Source organism: Juglans regia, chromosome 6 (assembly GCF_001411555.2).
Source record: "Juglans regia cultivar Chandler chromosome 6, Walnut 2.0, whole genome shotgun sequence".
NCBI classification, from domain to species: Eukaryota; Viridiplantae; Streptophyta; class Magnoliopsida; order Fagales; family Juglandaceae; genus Juglans; species Juglans regia.
Genome location: NC_049906.1, coordinates 5,379,224 through 5,406,722, shown reverse-complemented (window position 1 = coordinate 5,406,722; position 27,499 = coordinate 5,379,224). Strand labels below are relative to the sequence as shown.

Here is a 27,499-nt window from a genome sequence, read left to right as displayed (position 1 = left end):
ACGTCACAACTAGACAAATTTTTCAAAGTAAAATAAGGTGAAATTATTAGGGTGTATTAATTCTTCTCATGGGCGACTTTTCAAAAACAAATCACATGCTACCATACATTTCCCTTTACAGGTGGCACAGTCTGCCGTCACTTTTGACCACTTTACTGATGCATACAGTACATAGCACAAGATCAAGTCATGGAAGTATAAAGATCATCTCATATTGTTGTTAACCAAAAACAAGGCCCTGTAAGAGTAAGTTTCGAATTAATGGCGTGCTCTCCAACCACTCAAACATCCCCTTCATCTTCTTCTTCTTCTTCTTCTTTACCTCCATGGGATGTTTTTCTCAGTTTCCATGGCGAGGACACCCGCAATAATTTTACCGCCCATCTGTATATTGCTTTGAAACAAAGAAGCCTTTCTACCTTTAGGGACGACAAAGAACTGGAGAGAGGAAAATATATATCTGAAGAACTCTTGAATGCAATTGAAAACTCTATGTATGCAGTCGTCGTTCTCTCACCAAACTACGCTTTTTCGAGGTGGTGCTTAACTGAACTCGCCAAGATCATTGAATGCATGAAAAAGACGAGGTTGATAATTTTGCCAGTTTTCTATCACGTGGATCCTTCTCACGTGAGAAATCAGAAATGTACTTTTGCAGAAGCTTTTGATAAACATGAAAATGATCTCAGGATTGTCGTAGATCATCTGCAAACATGGAGATCTGCTTTGCATAAAATGGGCCATATCTCCGGATGGGATTTACGCGATGGGTAAATAATTTAATTACGTTCTAGATCATCTTCAGAAACCTAATTTTGGAAAATAATTATGTTTCGGTTCCAGTACTTTATCATTACATATGTTCTACGGAAACTAGTACATGAAGATGACATATATATTCATCGAATTGCTTAATTTGCGAATTAAGAACGAACCAACGTGCATGACATTCATTCATATATATATAGATGAAAGTTTCCAGTCAAGATGATCGAGCCAGAGCTAAGGGTTCCCCTATTGATCAATAGTTTACTAGATTGCCTGAGTAATGCTAATTTTTGGGGGAACAGATTTTAACCTTAACTTATAATTACCTACAGGTTCATGTCTTTATTTTTTTCCCTTTTGGTTACAAATTAAAGTGATCAGATCGGTAGCTAGCGATATAATGGCCATGGCCAGCTTGATGTTAATTATATGCTTGTTAGATTTAATTGTTATCGTTTTTGTATAAAATATGAGAGTCACCCTTTTCTGGTACTGTTATGTGACACCAGGAAAGGGAACACAGAGAAAGAATTATTGCTATAAAATTTTGCAGAAATTCTAGTGTTGGTGATGTAGATGAGTTACCTTCTTCTCAGCACTCAGAGAAGGAATGTTGCAGTAGAATTTTGGAAAGAAAAGAGAGCAGAAGGTCTGGGGAGTTGAATGCTTTACAACATATATGCATACCAATTGATTACAACACAGCTCGCTACTTTGGTTTATACAGATGTCAACACTGTTACAGCACATGATTAACAGAACTGACCTAATGTTTCCCTGTTTCTAACTTGATATATATATATGTCAATGAAAATTATTTTTTCAATCTTCTTAATTTGCAGGGATGAGTCAACGGTTATTCAAGAGATTGTCGGAAAGATACATGATGGTAAATTAAATTCCATAGTCTCAACTGTTTCCAAGAAGCTTGTTGGAATAGGCTCTCGTGTAGAGAAAATGATGAATTCATATTTAAATATTGGGCCGGATGATGTTCGCTTCGTAGGGATATTGGGGATGGGTGGTATCGGCAAGACAACTCTTGCACGTGCCATTTATGACAAAATTTCCAGTCAATTTGAAGCTAGTAGTTTTATTCCCAATGTTAGGGAAGAAAGTGCAAGAGGTGGTCTAGTTCCTTTACAAACACAACTTCTTTCCGATATCCTAATGACGAGCAATATTGTCATAAGGGACATTGAAAGAGGAAGTAATGCGATATGCCAAGGACTTTGTCGTAAAAAGGTTTTAGTAGTTCTTGATGATGTCGATCAAACCCAACAATTAGAGGCATTGGCAAACCGGCGGGACTGGTTTGGTGGAGGGAGTATAATCATTATAACAACAAGAGATAAGGATGTGTTGATAAAACGTGGATTTGCTGAAGATGAAATTTATAGGGCTAAAAAATTGGATGATGATGAAGCTCTTCAACTCTTTAGTTGGAAAGCCTTCCAGAAAGACCTCCCTCTAGAAGGTTTTGTGAAGCTTTCCAAGCAGATTATACATTATCATGCTAAAGGCCTTCCTTTAGCTCTTGAAGTTTTGGGTCGTTTCTTGTGTCGGGAAAATGTAGACTTTTGGGAAAGTGCTTTGAGAAGTCTAAGACAAAACCCCAAGAAAGAAATCGTGGATACACTTAAAATAAGTTTCGATGGACTCGAGGAAAATGAGCAAAAAAATTTTCTAGATATTGCATGTTACTTCAAAGGGGAGAAGTATGTCGACCGTGTCAAGAGCATACTAGAAAGTTGTGATTATCACCCAAACAGCGGTATAGAGATTCTTATCAGCAAGTCTCTCGTAACAATCTCGAGAGGAAAACTGTGGATGCATGATCTACTCCAAGAAATGGGTCATGAAATTATTCGTCGCCAATCTCAGGGAGATCCTGGCAAACAGAGTAGGTTGTGGCTTACTAATGACATCATTCGTGTACTGAAGAACAATAGTGTAAGTGGATCTTAGAATAATAAGCTCATTGAATTGCATATGTTAATGCAATTAAAATTTTCAGTATACATGATGATATCATGCACTGCACTAATTTGTTCTCGTTGGTGATCTCAAGGGAACAACCAGGATCGAAGTTATAGTCCAAAACTCTCCTCCACAAGAAGAACTACACCTGAATTCTGACGTCTTCTCTGAGATGAAGAACTTACGATTGCTCAAGATCATAGGTAATGTGCACCTTTCTCAAGGCCTTAGTTATCTTTCTACAGAGTTGCGGGTTATGGAGTGGCATGGATATCCTTTAAAATCTTTGCCAACAAATTTCCGGCCTAATAAACTCGTTGAACTCAGTTTGTGTTACAGCCACATTCAGCAACTGTGGCAGGGAACTAAGGTAAGATGTTTGCTTGAATAAAAGTGTTCTTTTCTGAATTCTAAAAAACTAATAAATTAATGTATGCATCAAAGTTAATTCCCATATTTATTGTTATATCACAGAGTTTATACAAGCTAGAACGTGTTGACCTTAGTGACTCTCGGTACTTGGTGGAGACCCCGGACTTCACTAATGCCCCAAATCTTAAGAGGCTAATTCTTCAAGGCTGTACAAAATTGCATAATCTCCACTCATCCGTTGGAGCTCTAAAACGCCTTATTTTTCTGAATTTGAAAGGTTGCACATCTCTTACAAGCCTCCCCTGTAACATTAGCTGGGATTCCCTAGAAATTTTGATTCTTTCTGGCTGTACGAGACTCTGGAAGTTTCCAGAAACAATGGGAAATATGAATCGTTTGAGGAAACTTAGTTTGGATGGGATTGCATTAATAGAACTTCCATCATCAATTGGGCATTTAACTGGCCTTTCTTATTTGAGTTTGAGAGGCTGCAAAAGCCTCTTGAGTCTTCCGAATGCTATTTATGGTTTGACATCACTTAAAACTCTTGCTCTCTCTGGTTGTTCACAACTTGAGGAAATGCCCGAAGGACTAGGGAATTTGGAACATCTGGAGGAGCTCGATATAAGTGAAACTGCTATAAGGCAATTTCCATCTTCCATTACATGTCTACAAAATCTTAAAATGTTGTCATTCCAAGGATGTTCAGGTCTGCCACCTACGTCGTTGTTCAAACGATTTGTAACTTGGTTTTGGGGGAACCCGGACACTGGTTTGGTATTGCCTATTTCGTTGTCAAGTACTCTATGCAGCTTGGAGAGATTGAACTTGAGTTATTGCCATTTAAAAGATGGAGCAATTCCCGATGACCTGAGTGGCTTTTCATCACTACGACGTCTAAATCTAAGTGGAAATGATTTCACGCTCTTACCTGAAAGCATCTCTCAACTTTCGAAGCTTTCTATTCTTCGCTTGACACGCTGTAGCAGGCTTCGATCATTGTCAGATCTTCCGTCAAGTTTAGTATACATTAGTGCTCTAGATTGTATCTCATTGGAAACACGTTCTATTAAACTTCATGCTTGGGTATCAAATGAACCTGGATTAACTATTCTACAGAGTAACTGTAAGCCACGTCGATTGAAAGATGGACAATGCGACATATTGAAAAAAAGAGCCTTTAAGGTATGTTAGTTTCTTCTCCCTTGCACCATCAAATTTTTAGCTTTATTTCAAATTGCTCCCATCCTTTGTCAAATATCATATAGAGGCTTTTAAATGTTATACGTACAGTCAAATTATAGTCCTTTTTTTTCCTCACTTGGTGAAGCTAAGGACACTTATAATATCATCTCAATTTCACAAAATGGAGGGTGGCAACAAGATTAAGTATTAACCGAAGCCACTTAAATGAGTAAAAATAAAAGTTGCAATTTAAGAACAATAATTTGGACTGAAATCATGGATATTGAATGGTTTAACGTGACAAAATGTCATATTAATATAACTAGTTAATTGAACCATAAAAAGTTAGCTTTCTATTTCCTCTTTTTCTTAATTTAATTTATTTTTCACAGGTATGGTTTTGTTTTGCCAGAATCATCTCGGGTGGTTCAAGAGGAGTAAGAATTCCAACGTGGTTCCAAAATCAGAGTCTGGGTTCCTCAATTACAATCCGGTTGCATCCTGATTTGGATGATAGTAGAAAGTGGTTGGGATATGCTCTTTATTTTTCCTATGAAATCAATAACCTTGAAAGTTGGGAGTCAACACATTTTACGAGGTTACATTGCAAGATGCTTGCATTTCATTTTGTTACCGAAGAAGGTCCTCTCAAAGCCCCCCTAAGGTTCGGTACACTCACTAAATTTCCCAGAATTATTAAGACGCGAGCAGGATTTTGCATATATGTACCACGCAATTGGTTTCAAGAAAGGTCAAAGGAGGTGGATACATGGAGTTACATTGAGGTTTCAATTATGATTGACAATCCATTCATAAAGGTGAAAAAGTGCGGGGCTCGTCTAGTATACAAGCAAAATGCCCGTGGGTTTGTCAATGCAATTTTCTCCATTAAGAAAATGACCCAAAATATGTATTGGCATGGGGTAAATCAAATTCTGTATAACCAATGGAAGCTTCTTGTTTTTGCTTTTTGATTTTGCAAATGAAGCTTTCCTCATTCATTCATATTGTAAGGAGATTTTTCTCCGACTCATGAAATTTCTTAAGCCCAGCCAATTGGAGAGGAGATTCAATTGAAAATAAAAGATGAGAGAATGGGAGGGGACAAGAGAGAAGAATGAAGGAAAGTAATGTCTGGAGAGAAAATTAATGATTTAACATAAAGTAAAGAAAAACAAGTTGTAAGGTGTCAGGAGAGAAAAAGTAAAAAGGTGATTTAAAGACAAAGGAGAGGGATCAAATATGCAAAACAAATATCTTTCACAATTTCCGAGGCATACGCATGAAACTAGTCAGTTAAAAGGGGCGACGACTTCAACTTTGGGGGATTTTTTTTGGAGGCTGGAACTTCTTTCGATGTTTGAGTTGATTTTCGAGTTCGCTTTAACTTCTTCAACATGATTAGTCAGTATGATCCCACGGTATGGTATTTCAATTTTCTAATAGGATTGCTACCATGATTAGTCAGTATGATCTAAAAGTTATTGAGCAATAATATATTTATTTATTTTAGAAACATATATTTTATAGAAAAATAATTTATATCAACTTACTATTTACATCAACTTCAATACACTTAATGTCTTGAGTAAAAAAAAAAAAAAAATTGAAACTATGATACGTGGAGAGTATAGATTGATGTATAGCATATCTGTATTTTATAACTTATCTTCTGCGAACTTTCAACTTTCAAGTGACGACAGCGACACAACTAGACAAAAGTTTCAAGTAAAATAAGGTGAAATTATTAAGGTGCATGGAAGATTAATGCTCCATCTTTTTCAGCGGCGACTTTTCAATCGGCACGGTTTGTCGGCTATTGAATTGGTTAAGATAGTGCTACTATGTATCTCAATTTCTCCATTTGATGGTACCTGGTACAAATTGGAATTTTTTTTTCTTTTTTTAATTATATTCAAATATTTAAAAAAAAAATTAATATATTAATAATTACTTTCTTAATTAATAAGTAAAAAAAATTAAAAATTAAATAAATGAACGGAGTAGAGGAAAGTTGCAGGTGAATAGAAATTAGTTTCCTTTTATCTTCAAAAGCAATCTGAACTCAACTTTATTTATAGTCATCAACTGAATAGAAATTAATCACTTTGTCTTACAGGTCATAGCAGTATAAAGATCATCTTGTAGTGTTGTTAACCAAATCTGCGAACAAGGCCCTGTAAGTTTCGAATTAATGGCGTACTATCCAACCATTCAAACATCCCTTTCATCATCTTCTTTGCCTCCATGGCGAGTACACCCGCAAGAGTTTTACCGCCCATATGTATACTCTTGAAAATATTATTTATTCAACTTTTTTATATTTTGATTTTATTTTTAATTTTTATTTAACTTATATATTTTTATTTGATATGTATAAGACTGAATTATATTATATTGTATATAATAATATATTACAAATATAAAACAATATATAAATATTACAAATTTATTGGTAGAAATGAAATGTTTAAAATGAATAAAAAAATATTATTTAAATGATATAAAGAATAAATAAATAAACTTATATATAATATATTGTAAAAGTTAGTATATAAAGGAGAAAAAAATAAAATTTAATAATATATTTTTAAAAAATAAGATAAAAAAATTATTGTGAATGCTCTAAATTACGTTGTTAAGAAAAATAAAAGAAATGAGTTTTTTACACACCCTAAATATCTCCTTGTATTTACTTCCTCCTGACCCGGCCCCTCCAGCCTCGTGCCAAAGGAAAGAAGTTCACGCGCTTCTCCTATTTACCATTTTCGAGTCTGAAAGTCAATTTACCGCGTTTTGGACCTTTCCAAGCAACAGGCACTGCAACACAGGCATCGTTGGATGTCGATCAATGATTTTGACGTTAATGGTCTCAAATCTTCCAGATTCGATGCATGAGATCTAAGCGGGTGCTTAGGTTTTGTTTGTTTTCGTAATTCTTTTTAATTTATTTTATTTTATATAATTATTATAATTTATAATTTTTTTAAACAATCCAAGCAAATCAATTTCGAAAGTCATTAAAGAAAATAAGAAATAGAAAAACTTATTTTGTTTGTAAATTAATTTGTATTTGGAAGGTTGGCTTTCTCGAATCTCACGCCGTGTGTTTGGTAACAGTTTCAAAAGGGATTCTCTGCCTAAGGTCCACAAGAAAAGAAAAAGAGTGGAGCCACACGGCTCTAGCATATTTTTAAAAATAAATTTTTTTTTTTATAGTATATGTTTTTTTTAATTAGTTTTTACAGAAATTTTTTTAATATTTTTAAATATTTAAAAAAATAAAATAAATTTAAAATGTTATTAAAAAATACTTCTAATTAAGGTAAAAAAAAAAGTTATTTAAAAATATTTCTTTAATCAAAAAATAAAATTAAAAAATTATTTACTTCGTGATTAAAGACATATTTTTTAATAATATTATAAATTTTTTTATTTTTTTAAAATATTTAAAATTATTAAAAAATTCTATATAAAAAATTTTAAAAAAACATATACTATAAAAAAAATTTAAAATTAAAAATACATATTTAAAATTATTTACTTAGTTATTAAAGACATATTTTTTAATGATCTTATAAATTTTTTTATTTTTTTAAAATATTTAAAATTATTAGAAAACTCTATATAAAAAAAATTTTAAAAAAAAACATATACTAGGAGCCACCAGCTCTAACATTATTCAAAGAGAAGAAAGAAAAAGCTATAAACCAGAGACAGAAAGACAGAGGGATATAAAGATCTTTGAATGCAAACAAACTGTACCAGTAAGAATAAGGTCCCATTTAAATTGAAAGTCATTACATTTTATTTTATTATTATAATTTTTTAAAAAAATTTATATAAAATATAATAAATAATTTAAATTTTATAAATTTTAAAATAAAAATAATATTTTTTAATAATATTTTTTTATCTAAAAATTAAAATTATCTTAATTCATTATCCAAATAACACTTTAAAATATCAAAAACTCTATATGCAAACGGGGTGGTGCAGTCGCCATGCAAACGGCTGACGTGGAAAATTGAAAACGGCGTCGTTTTCAATTTTCCACGTCAGCCGTTTGCATTTTCGTTTTCCCCCCATTCCCATTTCTCCCTCCTTCGAGTCTGAGATCCCCAATCCTCCTTCCCGCTTTCGAGTCTGAGATCCCCAATCCCCCTTTCCATCTCCGTTTCTCACCGCAGCAATCGAAGACCCTTCCATCTCCGTTTCTCACCGCAGCAATCGAAGACCCTTCCATCTCCGTTTCTCACCCCACCAATCGAAGACCACCGGTGCCCTTCCTCTCTGTTTCTCACCCCACCAGTCGAAGCCCACCGGCGCACAAAAACTCTAGCCCATCGTCTCTGTGTCGCGGCGAGGCGAAGATCCAGCTCCAGAATCCCACCCGCGCCCTTCCACTCTAGCCCATTCCTCTGTGTCGCGACGCGGAAGCCCATCCCCTTCATCCCGAAACCCTAACCCAAACCCAGCCCATCTCCTTCATCCCGAAACACTAACCCTAACCAGCCAATATCCCTCATCTCGAAACCCTAGCCCTAACCCAGCCAACCCGAACCCTAACCCTAACCCTAACCAGCCCCTTTCCCTCATCCCGAAACCCTAGCCGTGACCCAGCTCATTAAGGAAGAAGGAAGAGAGTCGCCCCTGTCCGGTCCAGGTTGAAGGCAGGTTCAAATTTGTTCTGGCCTTTTGATATATTCTCATTGTAAACAAAAACTCCCAAGGTAGCTAAAACAGGTATGTTTTTTTTTTTGTGTGTGTGTGTGTGTGTGATGTTAAGAAACGCCAATTTGAAGTTGGAAACAATAGTGTTCTGTTCAAAGTGGGGTTATCACCTTCAGGGACCATGCAGATTTACATGTTTAATATTAGCAAGTAGAGAACCATATTTTCTAACTGCAAAACATCTCTAGCACCAATCATACTATTGGTTTTGAGCACTAAGCTGTGGCAATAATGTGTTTCCAGTTTAACAAGACTTTGAGTAGCACACTGTAAATCACTGGTTGCATTCTCGTGGAACACCATTCTTAACATGTGATACTTTTTATGTGAGAATATGATCTACCAAAGGTTCCCTTTGAAGTGGAATTCACATTTGAAGAAGTTGAGAAACAAATCTGTTCATCAGACTACATTGGAAAGTATACCTAACCGAATTTGCTTCAAGAAGATGTCATGGCCTCATATTAAAAAAAAAAAGTTTCCATGGAATGTTTGCTTGCCGATACATAGCTGCAATTGTACTTACAAGTTAGATTTCAAATATATGGATGACTTTTACCTAGTTGATGGGAATTTGATTTATAAAGTTTTGAGCAAAATACTGCATGTATTATGAATTGTTTAGTTTTAGATGTTTATCAACTAGAAATTGAATATGTTCATGGGTTGTTCAGCACTCTGCATCTGCACAATTAGATTCTTCTGCAGGTGCAGAGTGGTTTGAGAAACTTTTTTCAGTTTTGGTTGTAGGAAAAGACTAGAGGCATGATTGCTGGTTGCTATGATACTAGACCCTCAAACCACTCTTAAGGCATTCCAATTTTATTTTATTTGGTATGCTTTTATAATCAGTGCATGAGGGGAATCTCTGTCCTTTTGCCTCTTGTTTTAGTGTTGGAAAAGACTCTGTTTGACTTGTTGCCACTGCTTTTAGAAACAAGAATCCATTGAATGGTTAAGAACTCCATAAAAGTCGTGTGACAGAATGGAGGGAATTTTATTTCAAATAAGAAGGGTCGTGCTTTTTTTTTCAGTGCTTCCCTGTATGTGTGTCTTTTTTATATGTGTGGCTTTCTGTAATTAGTTATTTAGGTTCATGTTAGAATGTCGTCGTCATCACTGTCTTCTTCATCCGTTGGCAAACGTACTGCGGCAAAGCCCTTGTGCTTCTGTGACGTTGAAGCTAATTTGAGATACTCAAATACTAAGGCAAATCCTGGACGACCCTTCTTAGGGTGTTCAAAGTACAACACGAAGGTAGCTACAGGACTTACTTTTTGATATAAGTACAATGAATTGATTAATATTACGTATCTAACATTTGAATTGATTTTCTGTGCAAATATTAGGGATTACCACACTGTAATTATTTCAAGTGGGTAGATAGTGAGCAAGACATAAAGCTAGAAGAAAGAAAAAATTTAGTGTCAAGGAAAACCGAGGAAGAGCTCCAAAAGAGACTCAGCGATATCGAAAATAAAGTAACTGAGCTCCTTAAGATAGTGGATGACATCAAGAAGATAGAGTTGGTGCTATATAGTATATCGGAGGAGATCCGGAAAAAGGAGTCGGTGCTTCTTGAGAGAGAAGCTGCCCTAAGGCGTTCACGCATGTTATCCCGTCTGTACTTTGGTGTTTTTGTAATTATTTTTTGCTATTTATACCTTTGGTAGTGGTTTATGTTACATTTAAATATTCGGAAGTTGTAGGTTAAGTGTTATTAGTTATTTAGTGTTATATATTACTTATTTAGTGCTGTAAATCTTTAGTTTAAATCTTTAGTTTAAGTGTTATTAGTTGTTAACTGTTATTAGTTATCTACAAAACTGATTTATTAGTTAAGTATTATTTAAGGTGTTATAAGTTATTTAATTTGTATAATTAGATTTGTATAATTAATATAAGGTGTTATAAGTTATTTAATTTTTTTGAAGTTAAATTATTCTCAAATTTAGTTGTTTTTTTTTATATTATTTAAAGAACTGTAATTATTTCCCGCTTCTCTTGTCTTGGAGATCCATGCTCATGACAGTGAGTTTGCATAGACAGTGAGTTTGCATAGATAGATCAAGCTCCATGGCAAGGACATTCAAAAGTGAAGAATGATAGCAATTTCATTCACGTCATTTGAGAAAAAGTGAAGAATACCTAAAACAATCCTTACACTTCATTAGCAATGTACGTGAATGACCATTTGCCAATTGAAAATGCCACCTGCACTGGTTGGCCAACTACTAAATAAATACAACCAACGCAAATCTGCAGCAACTAAAGAAAGTTCTCCAATTGACCATTTGGCAATTAGGGACTTGCTCAAATCTTGGAACTCTACTAATATTAATATAAGTAACAATAAAAATCTGCACACCCATTCAAAAATAATGTGAAATAGTATCACTTTTGAAGCTATGTGAATATAACAAGATTACACAAAATTTAATCACCAACCTTCATACTTACAAGATAAAAATCTGCACACCCATCCAAAAATAATGTGAAATAGTATCACTTTTGAAGCTAGGTGAATATAACAAGATTACACAAAATTTAATCACCAACCTTCATACTTACAAGATAAAAATCTGCACACCCATCCAAAAATAATGTGAAATAGTATCACCTCTTAAGCTATGTGAATATAACAAAATTACACAAAATTTAATCACCAACCTTCATACTTACAAGATAAAAATCAAAATACTTAGTCAATACATTTATACCTTCCTTCTTACAAAATACTTACAAAAACTCATCAAATAACACCAACCTACATTTCTTCTTACAAAATAAATACAAGTCGATGCCACCATAAGACACACGTGGGAAACCTTGATTATTCTTATTCCCGCAATCCTCATTCCCAAGAGCAACATGGCTCAACTCAAAAGTTCTGGATGTCCCATTGCAGCTCGCATAGAACCCCATCTAGAATTAGGATCACATCTAGCAAACTCAATCCTTTTCCAAGGCATTTCTGTAATCAAGCCATTTATCATCATAAAATAAAATTATTGACTTCTTTTTAGCACCAAAAACTAAGGCTGCGTTGTACAGAACATGAATTGATCAACTTAATGTAACTTGGAGTAATTAATGCTAACACTCCACCAAAATCAAATTACATAAAATGCCTACGTGGAGAAACTCAAAGTAACCAAGTCCATCACTTGAGTTCACTCATGGATTCTCTACACCATCAAAAGCACTCCTACTGGAAAATATACTATATAGTCTTGGATCAAGAAGAGAAAATCTTGATAAAAAGCATGACTACTGAGCCTACACCAAGCAACAATCCAGATGGTATCACAACAATTCTTTTTAAAATTCTTTTTTAAAAATCCTACGGCACCAAGTTATTACACTCAGAAGCCTCTATGAAGTTATTAAAATTCTTTTTAATAACTACTACACTACACCAAGCAACAATCAAGAGCAATTGATTTTTGATATGGCTCATAAATTACATTGTAATACCTTGTGTATCTTATAAAGCTTGCAGAGTCACTAATGGTCAACTTCTTGCACTGGTTGTGATCCATCACAATCCAGGGAGGTCCGGTCGTGCGCCATTGAACCCAAAAAAATCTGTTATGATCAATATGAAAATATGAATGCCATTTAAATATTACAATTAAATTGTGTAGAGTTTAGAAACATTACACTTTCTTGGCTACCCATCACTGTTTCTCGGTGTTCGATTCCACTACTGTGAACTACTGAGCTGTCTATAACAGTCTGTTTATAAATAACAAAATACTTAGTAAATTGTAAAGGGATGAAAAGTTACCATTTCAACTTACGAAAATAATTGTTTGGCTTATAAATAGAGGTATTTTTGATACCTGCACTTCTCCAGGGTAGGTGATATCCACTTCTGATTGCCCAAATAAATTCCTGCGCGTGCCAATGGCTAGTGTATCTCCAACATTGGAACTCACATCTCCCTAACAATAACGTAACAATTAAAGAAACTTTTTCTAAGTTTACATTATAAAAGTACAAGACATTCACACGTTAAAGGAATCAAATAAATATTTTTAATTCTCCCAATGTTAAAACATTCACCTGTTTGGCTTTCCCTCTGGCTTGGGCTTTCTTTTGTTTGGCTTTCACCTTTCGTATGTCTGTCTCCATCCTGGATGCTCTTCTCAGAGATGGGGGTCTTCCTTTCCCTCTGACAACAAGTGGACTCTTGACTTGTTGTGAACCAGCAACTGCAGTTGTGTCCAGTGTCATGTAACCAGCATTCGAGTCTGTTATGGGCAAAGAACTGATTAAATATGACATCATTAAACAACAAAAAATTAAGTAATTTTCTTTCTTCATTCATAAGTAGGAATTAAGTACCTATAAAGAAGTAAACAAGATAAATAGACTTTAAACCTGTTTGGGTCAAAGATCTGTTGCGTGTTTGCTCGCGATAACATTCAGTCATCTCATGTATCCTCTTCTTTGCATCATCGAATTGCTCTTTAGAATCCGCCGCATATGTAATCATCCCATAACACATATTCAACAAAATGGAATATCTATTACCATTAGGCCTCTGATCCCCTGCGTCATAGCTACTGCGGATTAACGTGTATCGCCTCTTGATGTCCTTTCTCCATCGGTCTAAAATGTACCGATTTGGCAATGATTTTATACCGTTACATTTGAATACAGCCAAAATATGCCTACACAGTATCCCCCTCATCTGAAACAACCCACATGAACACTTAGCATTGCAGTCTTCTTCATTAAAGTCCACTGAATATGTAACCATTTTACTGAACTCCTCAATACGAATTTCGTCTTCTACCAAATAACTCTTCATTACACCATCTGATGTACGTAGACATGGATCCAAATCAAGCACACCTATTACTTGCTGCTGCACTTCTCTAAATTTAGCGTTAGTATACAACTCTTGGAATTTCTTTTCAATTGGAGATCTCGATACACAGGGAATGACCTGGGTAAATGATTGGAATTCTGCATGATTTTCATTCTCAATTTTCTTCTTCAGCGCACTGTCAAACTGGTCGACAAACTCCTTCAAGTTTGTTTTTGAATGCACATAACCATCAAAAAAAGCATTCATACTCTCGCTGCGTTGGGTTGTACTCATTCCAGCCCAAAAGTGCTCTTTCAGGAAAACCGGTACCCAATGCTCACGTTCTACATATAAACTTTTCAACCATGGATTCTCATGTAAGTCATATGTGTTAAGAAACTCGGCCCAACATTTCTCAAACTCCTCAATAGTTTGTGTGTCGTACACACATTTCATTAGTTGAATTTTCAGCCCACTTCTGTATGCAGCATATGACCCAAGCTTCTCAGGTACTTTCTTCAGTATATGCCATAGGCATAATCTATGTCGAGTTTCTGGAAAAACAGTAGCAATTGCATTTTTCATTGCTCTGTCTTGATCAGTAATAATAGCCTTTGGAGCTATACCATCCATACACTGCAACCAGGTTTGAAATAACCATGTAAAAGTCTCAGTGTCCTCACTGGAAATTAACCCAGCTCCCAAAAGAATCGACTGCCCGTGATGGTTTACACCAACAAATGGTGCAAATGGCATCCCATACCTATTCGTCAGGTATGTGGTGTCGAATGTAACTACGTCACCAAAATACTGGTAGGCTGCCCGACTACGTGGATCTGCCCAAAAAACATTTTTTAACCTTCCTTCATCGTCTAAATCCATCAATGAAAAAAATCCATTATTCTTGTACTGCATCCTCATAAAATAATCTTGAAGTGCTCCAGCACCACCTGCGCCAAGTCGTAGATGTCGTGCTTTGTCGATGTAATTGCGACAATCCTTTTCTAAAAATGGCAAGTTCTCAAAGCCACCTGCGCCAACGACAAGAGAGCCGTAACTCTTATTCAGTCGGATCCCAGCTAAATCGTTTGTGTCTAGGACTCTTTTAACAGAGTCACTCACTTCTCTGTTACATCGAAAGAAGCGGGATTTCATTGGGCTCAGACCGTGATTATGTGTATTATGGACTGTTGTCAACCGCATCTTTCCCTCAACTCTTAAGGCATTAATCCTTGCCTTACAGTCCGTTTTTCCCGTCGGACGTGGGTTGGCAAGATTAGAACTCTTATTTCGGGCCTTCCCTCCCCGTGCACAACCAAGGGTGACATATCTGACACTCTGATCCTCTGACCTCTCACTCCTTTGTGTCATCACCCCAAACCCACATTTTTTACCATAATGCTTATAATAGCTGAACAACTCTTCAAATGAATTGAACTCCATCCCCGACTTTGGTTCCTCAACGATATCATCACCATCCGACGATGGCACTACCTGAGGTGTACCGGTAGTGCCATCGTCAGTTGGTGTACCGGTAGTGCCATCGTCAGTTTCCCGTTCATCTGGTCTAGCAGAAGTACATGGCGCTTCAGTTTGCAGACAATCGGGTCTATCTTCTTCAGTACCAACAGTACCAACTTCTGCGCTCGTTCCAGAGCTTGTACCGATAAATGGCCTCGGAGGTCCCATCCCAAATTGAAATGGGTAACCAACGTTTAGCTTAAAACAAAAAAACTAAAACATTTAATTTGTTTAAAAAATTATTATCTTATAACTAAAAAACAATAAAGGAGTTGAAAAATCACCTGCATGTTGCTTGGATTATTGGTCCTATCTGGATATGGCAAGAAAGCTGGTGGCCATGCAGGCACTGGTCCAAAATAACCGTGCATGTAATTTTGATAGTTTAGTATACCAGTTTGAGGGATGTCCTAACAAAATAATAATAATATTAATAATTATAATGTTAAACATAAAGTAACAATTAATTTTCTTAATTATGAAACAACATACTGAATTTGACGGATTTGAGTTAGATGGTGTTAGCGGAAATTGGTGTTCTTCTCCTTTTCCCATGCCCTGTACAAGTTGTTCAATATCCAAGATCAGTCTTTGATAAGTTATCAAGAAAATTACTTCAATCAACCAGAAGACTAATATTGTACATACTGCTTTCAACAAAAAAAAAATGATAAAAATATTAGCATGAAATATTTTTATCATCAATATTAGCATCAACCAAAAGACTAAGTTGTTCAATATTAGCATCAAATACTGTTTATACATGATGGAGATGATTGATGCCTTTCTTCTCAACTAAATTTTGAGAAGTTGTAAAATCAATTTTAAAATTTAACGTACCACATTATAATTTTTTTAATAACAATTACATTGACCATTGGAATTCTGCAACACAAATTATATGTATGGATGATGGAGTTGCACACGTGGGAATCAATGGAGGGACAAATTTGACTCGTATAACACGAACATCCAAAATCTCGTCTCATAATCCATTAAGGAAACATTAAATTCAAAGATATCATTTGACTCCCAAAGGTAGTCACAGCCACTCATTGACTTTTCTCTCCAAATTGGGATCAGTGATTAGTTATTCTATTTCCATCTCCTTAATTAATAATCTTAAGCTCCTCCAAGAATAAATCTGGGCCTCCTTTTTCCGGCATTTATTATCAGTGTATTTCATCTCCAGCTCATATTATGATAGAGTTGGTTTTGTTTCTTTTGCATGATGCTTTAATTTGGATTTTTCTATAGAAAATATAATCCCCAAGTAAAATGCAGAAAACAATTTCATACACAAAATTATTGATGTTTCCTGTTGTATATTTAACGACAACTAAACCATAATATTTAAACCACAATATTAATATTTAACCACTAAATTAATTGTTCAGCTAACAAATTTTCACATAAACAACTCTATGCAATGCAAAAATTTTGAATTTAACAATATCAAATCTAAATCATAACAGGTTGTGTAAGGAAAAAATTAACTAAATTACAACAGAAAAAAATCACCTAAATCATAACGTGCTGTGAACAAAAAAACTAATTTATGGAAGAAAAAAATCACCTAAATCATAACGTGCTGTGAACAAAAAAACTAATCTATGGAAGAAAAAAATCACCTAAATCACAGAAGAAAAAAAATAAGCAAACTAAATCCTTGCTTCATGTCAGTGACCACAACATTTAATCAAATAAATGGCAGAATTCCAGATCAAAGTAGAGATGAAGTTGACCCACAGTGCGACGGAATGGGGACGAAGATGACCGTCAAACCGACCCACGTCGCTGACCCGAAACGCTCGCCCACAGCTGACCCGAGATGATGGCCCACGAACCTGACCCGCCAAAGCCCACGAACCTGACCCGTCGAAGCCCACGAAACTGACCCGCTGAAGCCCACGAAACGACCCAAACGAAGCCCACGAACCTGACCCAGCCCAACGCAGACCGGCCGTGACCCAGCCCAACGCACCCACCGACGATCTCTGGGTTTCAATCTGCAGACCAAACTCGCTCCAGCATACACGAAGAATCAATGGCTTCTGTTTCTCCAAATCGCCCGGCGCATACACGAAGAACCACGAGCGGGAAACGAAATGAACTTTTTTTTTTCCGCTTTTCATTTTCGTTTGCCACGTAGACGACTGCACAGCCGACTACGCGAGGCGACTGTATATAGAACTATTGTTAAAATATCAATTAGGATTTTTGACATAAGAGAGAGTGGCAAAGTGGTCAAAAGTGACGTGTCGGCCACCTATAAAGAAATAGGTCTGGTAGCATGTGATCAGCTTTTTGAAAAGTCGCCAAGAAAAGTCGAGCATACCTTAATAATTGCACCTTATTTTACTTGAAAAATTTGTCGATGTGTAGTTGTGTCATCACTTGAAAGGTTGAAGATAAGTTATAAAATATATGTTTTTAAAATAAATAAAAATATCATTGCTCAGTAATTTTTGAATTATACTTAAGAGCAATCGATTGTATAACGGTAACCAGTAAAAAAATTTTATTTTTCAAATAATATGAATCTCAAATACCACCTAAACTGATTAGTTAATACAAGGTATTACAAAAATTTTAGATTAATTTTTTGAATCTCATGATCTTATACTTTTCTTCTACCAATTATCTAAAAGAGAACTTTAATAGTACCTTAAAATCAAACAACGGTTGCTTCACATGTTCCTAACCATATTATGCTATAGCACTTTAATTTGTTTTAAAATCATGGTAGCAATCCTATTAGAAAATTGAAATAGAATATATATAAAGAGTACTGTGGGGATTTCTCAATAATTGCCCCCAAGTCCCTATATAAGGGTATAAAAAAAATTAAAAAATAAGTTAAACTGACCAAACTGGACCAAAGTGATGGGGTTTGGTTAGTAACGGGTCTGGTCCCTTACTAGTTCTTAACAATCAAAACTAGTCCGAAATCAATTCGGTACCAATTTTTAAATATTTTTTTTATTTTTTATATTATATGTAATTATTTAATATTATATTATATATATTATATACTAAATTATTAATTAATATATCATGTACGTAGAAGATGATTTTGTGGCTTTACGAGTATTTTCACATATAACTCAATATAAGATATTTTTATTCCAATGTAAGATATATCAAGGTAGTAATATGGAATATGCGAGAAATTGATGAAGAGAATTAGTTTTATTTTATCTTTATCATGGGTGGTAGGGGCGTAAAAAAAAAATCGAAAAGTCCATTCATCCCAACCAAACCGTTCCGGTACTTGATCTTAAGAATTGAAATTGGTTCAATATCGAATTTTATATTTTGAAAACCGATTTAGACCAAATTAGATCTGTATATATATATTATTTTTAATTTTTTATATTATATATAAAATATTTTTTTATAATTTCTTATATTATATACTAAATTGTTATGTGAATTCTTCAACTTTACTTCGAATTGTTAGATCTACTTTTGAACCATACTAAACTTCTTTTGGTTCCAACCAGCTAACTTGCCACCACAAGTTGAGATCATATTCATGGTAGCAACCATGCAATTTCCACTATGCTTTTCCTGCCATGTATCATGGATAATTTTTTCACAGTCATGATGACCCACCCACATAGCCTCGAATTTGAACATCCTTTTACTCCTTTGATTAGTAGAAAATCTATTGGTATTAAGGCACACAGGAATATGGTCAGAATAGGATACAGTCCCATGTTGAACTCTAGAATCAGGGAATAAATCAACCCAATTGGAAGTTGCTAATTAACACCAATCTAGTCTTTCACTCTATTTTCATTTCTTATAGTCTTTATCATTTAATGTTAGAAATGTATGTACAGGTGTTGTATCGACGTCCCAAATAGCCATCATGGGCTTCATATTGCTTCATCAAGACCCGAGACACTTCTATAATTTAGACTATATATGAATTAAGATTAATAAAATATTATTTTTTAATATTATTATTATTATTTTAAAATTTAAAAAAATTAAATTAAAAAGTAGATGAATCAATTTGACTTTGAAGCAAAAAAGCTTCGTACATAGAACAACATCAAACAATATATAAGAGACGTCAAGTGCCAGTAATCTCTAAATTCATAACTTGTAAATTAAACACAGTTAACTCCTCGCTTTACATGGCCCCACAGAGTGTGATAAAAATCATTGCACCTGTTGATCTTCTTCTGCAGCCGGGGAAGTCCGCATAGTACATATATGTCATGAATCCTGTCACAACCGAGTACCATTTGCACAACTTCCATAAAGATGACCCCAACTTACAAGACTATTTGGTCAGAAAATTTTATATTAATAATTTAATATTAATATTTATGTTTAAAATTAAGATTTTATATTATATTAATTAATAATTTAATATATAATATATATAATATAATATAATATAAAAATATTTTATATATAATATAAAAAAATAAATATATATATACCGGTTTAGTTCGATCTAAATCGATGAAGACTAATACCATACGGGTTTCAATTATTAAGAACAAGTATCGGACTAGTTCAGTCGGAATTAAAGAGCTTTTCAATTTTTTTTTCGCCCCTATCGCCCTTGATAAAGATCAAATAAAACTAATTTTCTTCATCAATTTCTCGCATATTACATATTATTACCTTAATATATCTTACATTGGAATAAAAATATCTTATATTGAGTTATACATGAAAATACTCATAAAGCCACTAAATCATCTTCCACATACAAGTTATATTAATTAACAATTTAGTATATAATATATAATATAATATTAAAAAATTATATATATAATCATCTTCCACATACTAGTTTCGGTTCTTAAGAACCGGTAAGGGACGAGACTCGTCATTAACCAAACCCATCAGTTTCGTCTAGTTCGGTTAGTTCAACTGATTTTTCAATTTTTTTGACATCCTACACATAGACTTGAGGGCAATTATTGAGAAATCTCTACACTAGTCTTTATATATATTATTTCAATTTTCTAATAGGATTGTTACCATCATGACTCAGTATGATCCAAAATTATTGAGCGATGATATTTTTATTTATTTTAGAAACATGTATTTTATAATTTATCTTCAGCCTTTCAATTTTCAAGTGATGAAACAAATAGACAAATTTTCCAAGTAAAATAAGGTGCAATTATTAAGGTGCATGGAAGATTAATGCTCGATCTTTTCATGGGCGACCTTTTTCTTTACACGTGGCACAGTCGAAAGCCCCCGTCGGGAGCCCCATATGTAAGAGTAGCATTTCTTATAATTTTATATTCTCGCTATGAGCCGTGCTATACCCACAGACAAGATCATTTGATTTTTTTATTTTAATTAAAAAATAAAAGATTTGTATTTGTACGCCGCTGGGTTAACTTTTCTCTTATGGCTATGGAATTTTTTAAGGTAGTGATATTATGTCTCTCATTTTACTTAGTTCATGTGCTTATGATATAAATTGCACTTTTTTACTTTAAATATTTTTTTAAAAATATATATTAATACACTACATGTTTTTACCTATCTTCTAGGTGCATACAGTACATACTACATAGCACAAGATCAAGTCGTGACAGTATAAAGATCATCTCCTATTGTTGTTAATTAACCAAATCTGCAAACGAGGTCCTGTTAAGTTTCGAATTAATGGCGTACTCTCCAACCACTCAAACATCCCCTTCATCTTCTTCTTCTTCGCCTCCATGGGATGTTTTTCTCAGTTTCCATGGCGAGGACACCCGCAAGAGTTTTACTGCCCATCTGTATACTGCTTTGAAACAAAGAAGCCTTTCTACCTTTAGGGATGACAAAGAACTGGAGAGAGGAAAATATATATCTCAAGAACTCTTGAATGCAATTGAAAACTCCATGTATGCGGTTGTCATTCTCTCACCAAACTACGCTTTTTCGAGATGGTGCTTAACTGAACTGGCCAAGATCATGGAACGCATGAAAAAGATGAGGTTGATAATTTTGCCAGTTTTCTATCACGTGGATCCTTCTCACGTGAGAAATCAGAAAGATACTTTTGCAGAAGCTTTTGATAAACATGAAAATGATCCCAGGATTGTAGTAGATGATCTGCAAACATGGAGATCGGCATTGCATAAAGTGGGCCATATCTCCGGATGGGATTTACGCGATGGGTAAATAACTTATTAATTACGTTCTAGATCATCTTCAGAAACCTGACTTTGGAAAATAATTCTGTTTCGGTTCCAGTAGTACTTTATCATTATATATTTTCGACGGAAACTAGTACATGAACATGACATATTCATAGAATTGCTTTATTTTCCAATTAAGAACGAATCAACGTGCATGACATTCATTCATATATAAAAGTTTCCAGTCAAGATGAGCCAAAGGTAAAGGGTCTCTCGATCAATAGTTTATCAGATTGCTTGAGTAATCCTAATTTCTGGGACAACAGATTTTAACCTTAACTTATAATTACCTGCAGGTTCATGTCTTTATTTTTTTCCCTTTTGGTTACAAATTAAAGTGATCAGATCGGTAGCTAGCGATATAATGGCCATGGCAAGCTTGATGTTAATTATATTCTTGTTGGATTTAATTGTTATCATTTTTGTATAAAATATAAGAGTCACCCTTTTTTGGTACTGTTATGTGACACCAGGAAGGGAACACGGAGAAAGAATTATTGCTATAAAATTTTGCAGAAATTCTAGTGTTGGTGATGTAGATGAGTTACCTTCTTCTCAGCACTCAGAGAAGGAATGTTGCATTAGAATTTTGGAAAGAAAAGAGAGTAGAAAGTCTAGGGAGTTAAAAGCTTTACAACACACACACACACACACACACACACACACACACACACACATATATATATAACCTATATGCATACCAATTGATTACAACACAGCTCGCTACATTGGTTTATTTTTTCAATCTTCTTAATTTGCAGGGATGAGTCAATGGTTATTCAACAGATTGTCGGAAAGATACATGATGGTAAATTAAATTCCATAGTCTCAGCCGTTTCCAAGAAGCTTGTTGGAATAGGCTCTCGTGTAGAGGAAATGATGAATTCCTACTTAAATATTGGGCCGGATGATGTTCGCTTCGTAGGGATATTGGGGATGGGCGGTATCGGCAAGACAACTCTTGCACGTGCCGTTTATGACAGAATTTCCAGTCAATTTGAAGCTAGAAGTTTTATTGCCAATGTTAGGGAAGAAAGTACAAGAGGCGGTCTAGTTCCTTTGCAAACACAACTTCTTTCCGATATCCTGATGACGAGCAATATTGTCATTAGGGACATTGAAAGAGGAAGTAATGCGATATGCCAAGTACTTTGTCGTAAAAAGGTTTTAGTAGTTCTTGATGATGTGGATCAAACCCAACAATTAGAGGCATTGGCAAACCGGCGGGATTGGTTTGGTGGAGGGAGTATAATTCTTATAACAACAAGAGATAAGGATGTGTTGATAAAACGTGGATTGGCTGAAGATGAAATATATAGGGCTAAAAAATTGGATGATGATGAAGCTCTCCAACTCTTTAGTTGGAAAGCATTCGAGAATGACCTCCCTCTAGAAGGTTTTGTGGAGCTTTCCAAACAGATTATACATTATGCTAATGGCCTTCCTTTAGCTCTTGAAGTTTTGGGTCTATTCTTATCATGTCGGAATAATGTAGATTTTTGGAAAAGTGCTCTGAGAGGTCTAAGAGAAAACCCCAAGAAAGAAATCGTGGATATACTTAAAATAAGTTTCGATGGACTCGAGGAAAACGAGCAAAAAATGTTTCTAGATATTGCATGTTACTTCAGAGGGGAGAAGTATGTCGACCGTGTCAAGAGCATACTAGAAAGTTGTGATTATCACCCAAGCAGTGGTATAGAGATCCTTATCAACAAGTCTCTCATAACAATCTCGGGAGGAAGACTGTGGATGCATGATCTACTCCGAGAAATGGGTCATGAAATTGTTCGTCGCCAATCTCAGGGAGATCCTGGCAGACAGAGTAGGTTGTGGCTTACTAATGATATCATTCGTGTACTGAAGAACAATAGTGTAAGTGGATCTTAGAATAATAAGCTCATTGAATTTCAGTATACTTGATTATATCATGCACTGCACTAATTTGTTCTCGTTGGTCACTAGGGAACAAATAGGATCGAAGGCATAGTCCTAAACTCTCCTCCACAAGAAGAATTACACTTGAATTCTGATGTCTTCTCGGAGATGAAGAACTTAAGATTTCTCAAGATCATAGGTAATGTGCACCTTTCTCAAGGCCTTAGTTATCTTTCTACAGAGTTGCGGGTTATGGAGTGGCATGGATATCCTTTAAAATCTTTGCCAATGAGTTTCCGGCAAGCTGATAAACTCGTTGAACTGAGTATGAGTTGCAGCCACATTCAGCAACTGTGGCAAGGAACTAAGGTAAGATGTTTGCTTGAATAAAAGTGTTTTTTTCTGAATTCTAAAAGACTAATAAATTAATGTATGCATCAAAGTTAATTCATTCCCATATTTATTGTTATATCCCAGAGTTTATACAAGCTAGAGCATGTTGACCTTAGTGACTCTCGGTACTTGGTGGAGACCCCGGACTTCACTAATGCCCCAAATCTTAAAAGGCTGATTCTTCGTGGCTGTACAAAATTGCGTAATCTCCACTCATCGGTTGGAGCTCTAAAACGTCTTATTCTTCTGAATTTGAAAGGTTGCACATCTCTTACTAGCCTTCCCTGTAACATTAGCTGGGATTCCCTAGAAATTTTGATTCTTTCTGGCTGTACGAGACTCTGGAAGTTTCCAGAAACGGTGGGAAATATGAATCGTTTGAGGCAACTTGATTTGGATGGGATTTCATTAGAAGAACTTCCATCATCAATTGGGCATTTAACTGGCCTTACTTATTTGAGTTTGAGAGGCTGCAAAAGACTCTTGAGTCTTCCGAGTGCCATTTGTGGTTTGACATCTCTTAAAACTCTCGCTCTCTATGGTTGTTCACAACTTGAGGAAATGCCTGAGGGACTAGGGAATTTGGAACGTCTGGAGGAGCTCGATTTAAGTGAAACCGCTATAAGGCAATTTCCATCCTCCATTACATGTCTACAAAATCTTAGATTGTTGTCCTTCCAAGGATGTTCAGGTCTGCCACCTAAGTCGTTTCTCAAACGATTAGTAACTTGGTTTTGGGGGAACCCCGACACTGGTTTGGTGTTGCGTACTTCGTTGTCAAGGGCTCTATGCAGCTTGAAGAAATTAGATTTGAGTAATTGCCATTTAAAAGATGGAGCAATTCCCAATGACCTAAGTGAATTATCATCACTGCTAGCTCTAGATCTAAGTGGAAACGATTTCACGCTCTTACCTGAAAGCATCTCTCAACTTTCGAAGCTTGTTATCATTTTCTTGAGACGTTGTTGCCAGCTTCAATCATTGCCAGAACTTCCTTCAAGTACAGCATACGTTGATGCTCTAGATTGTATCTCATTGGAAACACCTTCTAATAAACTTCATGCATGGGTATCAGATGAAACTGGATTAGCTACTCTAAACTGGTTCCGTAAGCCACATCGATTGAAAGATGGACAACGCGACCTATTGAAAGAAAGAACCATTAAGGTATGTTAGTTTCTTCTCTCTTGCACCATCAAATTTTTAACTTTATTTCAAATTGCTCCAGTCCTTTGTCAAACATCATATAGAGGCTTTTAAATGTTAAATGTACGGTCAAATTATAGTGCTTTTTAAGAACAGTATTAAAAGTTGCAATTTAAGAACAGTAATTTGGATTGAAATCGTGGATATTGAATGGTTTAACTTGACAAAATGTCATATTAATATACCTAGTTAGTTGAACCATAAAAAGTTAGCTTTCTGTTTTTCATAGGCACACATCGATGTTGCAGCCAGAGGAGTAGGAATTCCAATGTGGTTCCAGAATCAGAGTATGGATTCCTCGATTACAATCGGGTTGCATCCAGATTTCGCTGATAGAAGAAAGTGGTTCGGATATGCTCTTTATTTTGTCTTTGAAATCAATGACCTTGAAAGTTGGGAATCAACACGTTTTACAGGGTTTGATTCTGAGGAGCTTGTGTTTCATTTTGTTACCGATGAAGGTCCTCTCAAAGCCCACCTAAAGTTCGATACACTCCAGAAATTCTCTAGTACTATTGATACACCAGCAGGACATTGGATATATGTAGAACGCATCTGGTTTGACAAAAAGTCAAAGCAAGTGGATAAATGGAATTACATTGAGGTTTCAATTACAATTGGAAATCCGTTCATGAAGGTGGAAAAGTGTGGGGCTCAACTAGTACATGATCAAAATGTCCAAGAGTTTATCGATGCAGTTTTCTCGCATCCTCATTGAATTTTATGAATACAAATTCAATTAAGAGTTTGGCTAATAGAATTCAAAAATAATTTACATAGAATTATACAATTTCGAAAGGATATGACTTTAGCTACAGTAATTTATGATTGGAGGTTATAATATTTGTTGATCACTGTAGTTAGACCAAATTGATTAAAAATATTTTCAGATACTTGCTATTTCCTTTACTTTTCTTCTGCACTATTTATTTTAGATTTGGGGCATTAGTGAAGTTTTTTTTTCTGCCTGTTAATGTTGGGTTCAATCTTTTAGATTTAGATTTTTTTTTTTTTTTTTTATTTGGAGGGGGGATTTGTGCTTTGTTCTAGTGCTCCCACGGCTGTGATTTGAGGTGGAAACAAAAAAAAAATTAAATGGTGTTTTTTTTAGGTAAAAATGTAATTGACAGATGTGTTTTTTTTAATGGTGTTGTATTAAATATTTAGAATGTATTTGCTGCACTCCAGAAATATTGTTCTGCACTTGTATTAATGTATTTCCATATACCTCTTAATTTAGAAAAAAATTAATTGAAAAACAAATTGAAAAAAAAAATATTATTAAATTTATAATATTTTATTATTTTTTGACTAATAGATGAATAATCTAACGTGGGAATAAGTTTTGAGTAGAATAGCCAAATGCAAAATCATGTTATATTATGCAAAGTTTTTGCAAATCCAATGCTAATGCTAAAAAAATGACTCAAAATTTGCGATGGAAATGGGCATTTCAAATTCCAGAGCTTTTTGTTATGTGTTCATATATGGCCCACGAATTCACATCCTAGAAAACCGGCTTGCTAGTTGGAGGTGCCCTCAAGCTTATATGTACACATACCATTTGACTCCTAACTAATGTTGGACCATAACATACCCCCCACTCTTCAGTAGGGCTGTACAGGAACCGCCAGAACCTGCCGCGAACCGATCAGACAAATTGCCGGATCACGGAACCGGCCGGAATTGGCAAAAAACCGGTCGGCAGTCGAGAGGAATTGAAGGAAAACCAATATCGGTAGTTCAAAGCCGGTTTGAACCCCTGGAAAACCGCTGAACCGGCCGATCCAGTCTATTTATATATTTTTTAATATATGTATATAAAACAGCATCGTTCCACTTATAATAAGTGAAACGGCGTCGTTTTAAAGCTTGAAAGTTAAAAAAAAAATTATAGTAGAATGGGGCCGTTTTAAGATGAATTAATAACCCCCCACGCCCCTCTTCTTCTTCCCCACGTCATCTTCTTCCTCTCTAGCCTATGCAACTCTCTTATTCTTCCATGGCAGCAACGGCGAAACACTTCTTCACTCTTCCTCAGTTTCTCCTCCTTCACAGAAGACGCCAACGGTGGACCGAAGACCGTGCCGACGCACGTTGAGATCGATATGATCGGTTTTCTCTCCTCAAACCCTCAGTTTCAGTCAGTTCAACAGACCCATGGCAGGCGTCGATGGTGTCTCGATTTTGCGTTGAAACCGACGCTGAACCCATCGTTGTACAACCCTACTCTTCAGGACCAATGCCCACATTGGTCGAACACTATGGGAGGCTTTCACCAGGCTGGGGCAACATGGCCAGTCCCACTAGATCCAAAGCCGGCCACTCCGCAAGCCCAGTCAGTTAGGCGAGACAATATGGAAGCCCACAACCGGCTCTGATACCATTTGTTAAAGACCTAACCATTAATCCAAAAGTTCTTAACACTCTCCACGAAGTAGCTATCCAGGTGGTTCCAGTTTTCCTTTCTAAA

At 35.3% G+C, this 27,499-nt stretch overlaps 5 protein-coding genes across 5 annotated transcripts; all 5 read left to right on the top strand.

The window, feature by feature from the left end:
- Positions 1–241: 241 nt before the first annotated feature.
- Positions 242–4,913, top strand: LOC109021114 (TMV resistance protein N-like). Its single transcript, XM_035691052.1, has 5 exons — positions 242–770; positions 1,611–2,721; positions 2,840–3,118; positions 3,223–4,305; positions 4,718–4,913. The coding sequence occupies exons 1-5, from the start codon at positions 262–264 to the stop codon at positions 4,808–4,810; spliced, it is 3,075 nt and encodes a 1,024-aa protein (XP_035546945.1). The 5' UTR covers positions 242–261; the 3' UTR covers positions 4,811–4,913.
- A 5,046-nt stretch (positions 4,914–9,959) lies between these two features.
- On the top strand, positions 9,960–10,745 carry LOC108986479. Its single transcript, XM_018959107.2, has 2 exons — positions 9,960–10,296; positions 10,389–10,745. The coding sequence occupies exons 1-2, from the start codon at positions 10,144–10,146 to the stop codon at positions 10,710–10,712; spliced, it is 477 nt and encodes a 158-aa protein (XP_018814652.1). The 5' UTR covers positions 9,960–10,143; the 3' UTR covers positions 10,713–10,745.
- Positions 10,746–21,031: 10,286 nt separating this feature from the next.
- LOC109017837 (TMV resistance protein N-like) lies at positions 21,032–21,535 on the top strand. The gene has a single exon (XM_035690626.1). It carries the CDS (start codon positions 21,032–21,034, stop codon positions 21,533–21,535), a length of 504 nt encoding a protein of 167 aa, XP_035546519.1.
- A 953-nt stretch (positions 21,536–22,488) lies between these two features.
- LOC118348594 (disease resistance protein RUN1-like) lies at positions 22,489–23,439 on the top strand. Its single transcript, XM_035690625.1, has one exon. It carries the CDS (start codon positions 22,489–22,491, stop codon positions 23,437–23,439), a length of 951 nt encoding a protein of 316 aa, XP_035546518.1.
- Positions 23,440–24,189: 750 nt separating this feature from the next.
- On the top strand, positions 24,190–25,744 carry LOC108990787 (disease resistance protein RPV1-like). The gene is made up of 2 exons (XM_018964873.2): positions 24,190–24,987; positions 25,256–25,744. The coding sequence occupies exons 1-2, from the start codon at positions 24,190–24,192 to the stop codon at positions 25,742–25,744; spliced, it is 1,287 nt and encodes a 428-aa protein (XP_018820418.2).
- The last annotated feature ends 1,755 nt before the right edge of the window (positions 25,745–27,499 follow it).

Excerpts from the sequence above, each read along its gene's own strand:
- LOC109021114 (XM_035691052.1), top strand. The coding sequence starts at position 262 with ATGGCGTGCTCTCCAACCACTCAAACATCCCCTTCATCTTCTTCTTCT. Across the intron at positions 2,722-2,839 it reads GTGTACTGAAGAACAATAGT|GGAACAACCAGGATCGAAGT; the intron begins GTAAGTGGATCT and ends GGTGATCTCAAG. Across the intron at positions 4,306-4,717 it reads TGAAAAAAAGAGCCTTTAAG|AATCATCTCGGGTGGTTCAA; the intron begins GTATGTTAGTTT and ends TTGTTTTGCCAG.
- LOC108986479 (XM_018959107.2), top strand. The coding sequence starts at position 10,144 with ATGTCGTCGTCATCACTGTCTTCTTCATCCGTTGGCAAACGTACTGCG. Across the intron at positions 10,297-10,388 it reads GTTCAAAGTACAACACGAAG|GGATTACCACACTGTAATTA; the intron begins GTAGCTACAGGA and ends TGCAAATATTAG.
- LOC109017837 (XM_035690626.1), top strand. The coding sequence starts at position 21,032 with ATGGCGTACTCTCCAACCACTCAAACATCCCCTTCATCTTCTTCTTCT.
- LOC118348594 (XM_035690625.1), top strand. The coding sequence starts at position 22,489 with ATGGGCGGTATCGGCAAGACAACTCTTGCACGTGCCGTTTATGACAGA.
- LOC108990787 (XM_018964873.2), top strand. The coding sequence starts at position 24,190 with ATGAATCGTTTGAGGCAACTTGATTTGGATGGGATTTCATTAGAAGAA. Across the intron at positions 24,988-25,255 it reads TGAAAGAAAGAACCATTAAG|GCACACATCGATGTTGCAGC; the intron begins GTATGTTAGTTT and ends TGTTTTTCATAG.